Genomic DNA, 2,878 nt, shown 5'->3' with positions numbered 1-2,878 from the left:
CTAATTATATATTATACTTGATAATTTAAAAGAAAATGAAATCGATATAAATAAATTAATAAAATTTATGATTTTTTTAATTGTTAAATTCTTAACTAAACTCCTTAAAATTTAGAATTTGTAAAATTATTAATTAAACATTGTAATTAAGTATTATCATAAAAGTGTGATTTTAGTTTTTAATGTATAAGATTGTTGATTTTTACAGCTGGCTCATGTAGATGAATGTACCATATATTAAATATTTAATATGAATTAAAATAATATTTTCATATATATATTAACGATAAATATTTCAATATTTCTTTTATATTTGAAAAAATAATTAATTAAAACATTTTAATATTTAATATATATTACTTAGTATAAAAGAGCTGTGCTGTGCAGTTTCTTTTAATTTACACTTTAATTCAGTGAAAATAAATGTTGATATTATAATAAAAAGTTGAAAAAATAATATCTTTAGCATCCCTAGATAAGATCAATCTCTTAGGTACTTTAATCACAATATCCTGCATTTTGGATGCAACCAGGAAACATTTTCAGATGATGAAATTCCCACCTAGGGGAGCCTCATCATGAAAAGTTCTATACAATACAATTTCATATTTAAAGCTTAATCCCTATATCATTCATATGCCTCCACCTTTTCTATACTGCGGGGCTCTGCCTTTTGCATCTCCTTTTCTATATTGTGGGGATTTGTTCCCAACGATCTTATCTTCTATGTTATTATGCATTTGCTGTTTGGAGTCTAAACCCTAGTTATTCTTTTTAATTTACCTAAACATTATACAACAAAGATGTAATAACGGAGGAAATACCAGTACAATTGCAGAATGTCAATTGCTTTTGGATCTCAAAACCAGAGATCTGGAGGAACCCATGAAGACTGAGCAATGGTGGCTGATTCTGAGATCATATGCGTAGCAATGCAGTTCCTAGTTTCAATACCCATAGTTCTAAAGACGCCATGAGATTGGGCATTTAATTTGTGTTGCAATTCCTGGAGCTTGTGACTCAAATCCAATGCCTCTGATCTCAACAGGCAATTCTTTTCTGTGACAAGAGCATAATGCTGTGAAGTAATATTGAATTTCTTCAATATCTCCTCGTTCTCTGCTCTCAGACGAACCACCTGAGCCCTCAGTTCGTTCAAAAGATGTTGTTTCCGGAGCCGAGACCTCCTCGCAGATTCTCTATTAGATAACCTCCTCCTCTGCTTCCTCTCATCTATCACTTGCTCCTCCTCTGCTTCATAAGAGGCTGAGTTGCTCTGAGAATGTGTTATGTCGTCCCCATTGCTGGCACCAGAATGTAATGAATTCAGATTTGGGCACCTATTCACGACCACTGATATCTCTGTGGGTACTCCAGTTTTAGGCCCAGGAGCAATCAGATTGGCAGAAAAGGGCATATTCCTGTATTGGGTACTTTCGGTTTCATGTATTTCTCTGTCAACTTGTGCTGGATGAGTTGGGGTTACTGAGTTTCTGTGAAGGCTGATTTGGTTTGAATGAGAAATAAGCATCTGATTTGACTGCAGGTCTGTTAAAGAGGGAAAACTAGGGACACAGGTAATCATTCTATCTGTTCCAAGAAATGAATAACCTGCTCCAGTTGCCATTTCTGACTCCATTGCAGCTCCTTTTGCTTTACTTTTTCTTTTTTCTTCTTTGCGAAAAAGTTCCTAGACGGGTCACCCAGTTGAATCTACCACCCGTAGCTGGAAGCCTGACCTTGGTGGACACAAGGAGAATTGAACCTTTGTCTAATGCCACGCTACCTAGTCGACTCTATCACTGGGAGCATGACCTTGATGGACCCAAAGAGAATTCAACCGGGCTCAACCTGCCTCTTATGACAAAGGACCAATAACTTGGTTGGGGTTTCAACCAATTGCCTCTTATGACAAAGAACCAATAACTTGGTCGGGGCTTCAACCAATTGGGACTAGAACTAACCTCTTATGACATGACAGAAGGTCAATGACTTGGCAAAGCTTCAACCAACCAGGCTACCCATCTAGACTAACCCTTTTGTTTCCTGTAATCAGTCTATTTAGATTGAAGATGGCACCAATTCAGCATGGACGAAAGGTATTAAAATCTGAAAGGTATTCAGCATCTGATTCCTACACGCATGCTATTCTACATACAAACAAGTTTTTGTATTGATAAGAACCAGTCCACATCTACTTGACATGAATGCATTCAAATAACTTCAATTTGTTGGACTACCAAACAGAATTAAACCAGCTATTTCCAAACCTTTGAATGCTGTGAGTAGTGGGTCTGAACCTTCTGAATCACCTTGAGAATTGCTCAAGTATTTGAACCTACTGAATCACCTTGAGAACTGTTTAAGCATGCATTTATGTCTGACCTGAAATACATGCTTGAACATGACCAAGATCAATATCAAAACGTATGACTGAAAGTATATGAACAACCGAAATGCTTACAGGCAGAAAAGCAAAGGGCATGGACAACAATAGAGAAAATCTTGAAGAAGTGAATATGGGATTGGAATAAACAGAAGATGTATTTATGGCTGGTGAGGCCCTGCAAGAGGAGGAAGACAAAAAATTGACAGGGATCGTGTCAATTTAAGAAAATGGACCCAGAAGCAGGTTCATTCTAAAAGGGTGGAGTGGGGTGAGTTCTGTGTGTGGAAGATCTGGCCGCCTTTTCCTTTTGTTGTGTGCATGTATCTACAATACGTATATCAAAGAGTCTGTCTCACTGACCATTTTGATGGCGGCGCTTTCATTTGGCTGGTTGCACGTGAAGAACATTTAAATTTGAAGGGAAGACTAAAAAAAAATTATTAAATAAGATACATGCACCTGGTCACCCCTCAGATGTGAGAGTATTGG

At 36.8% G+C, this 2,878-nt stretch overlaps 1 protein-coding gene across 1 annotated transcript; it reads right to left on the bottom strand.

Annotated features, from left to right (window-relative positions):
* Positions 1 to 529: 529 nt before the first annotated feature.
* On the bottom strand, positions 530 to 2,584 carry LOC149178378 (uncharacterized). The gene has a single exon (XM_089423641.1). The coding sequence runs from the start codon at positions 1,637 to 1,639 to the stop codon at positions 860 to 862; it is 780 nt and encodes a 259-aa protein (XP_089279767.1). The 5' UTR covers positions 1,640 to 2,584; the 3' UTR covers positions 530 to 859.
* Positions 2,585 to 2,878: the final 294 nt, after the last annotated feature.

This window comes from Pinus tabuliformis, chromosome 4_1 (assembly GCF_031772625.1).
Source record: "Pinus tabuliformis cultivar Carrire ecotype Pingquan chromosome 4_1, CPIR1, whole genome shotgun sequence".
Classification (NCBI taxonomy): Eukaryota; Viridiplantae; Streptophyta; class Pinopsida; order Pinales; family Pinaceae; genus Pinus; species Pinus tabuliformis.
Note: the sequence above shows the minus strand (reverse complement) of the source record. Positions and strands in the feature narration are given on the sequence as shown.

Coding starts and splice junctions, on each gene's coding strand:
- LOC149178378 (XM_089423641.1), bottom strand. CDS start 1,639: ATGGAGTCAGAAATGGCAACTGGAGCAGGTTATTCATTTCTTGGAACA.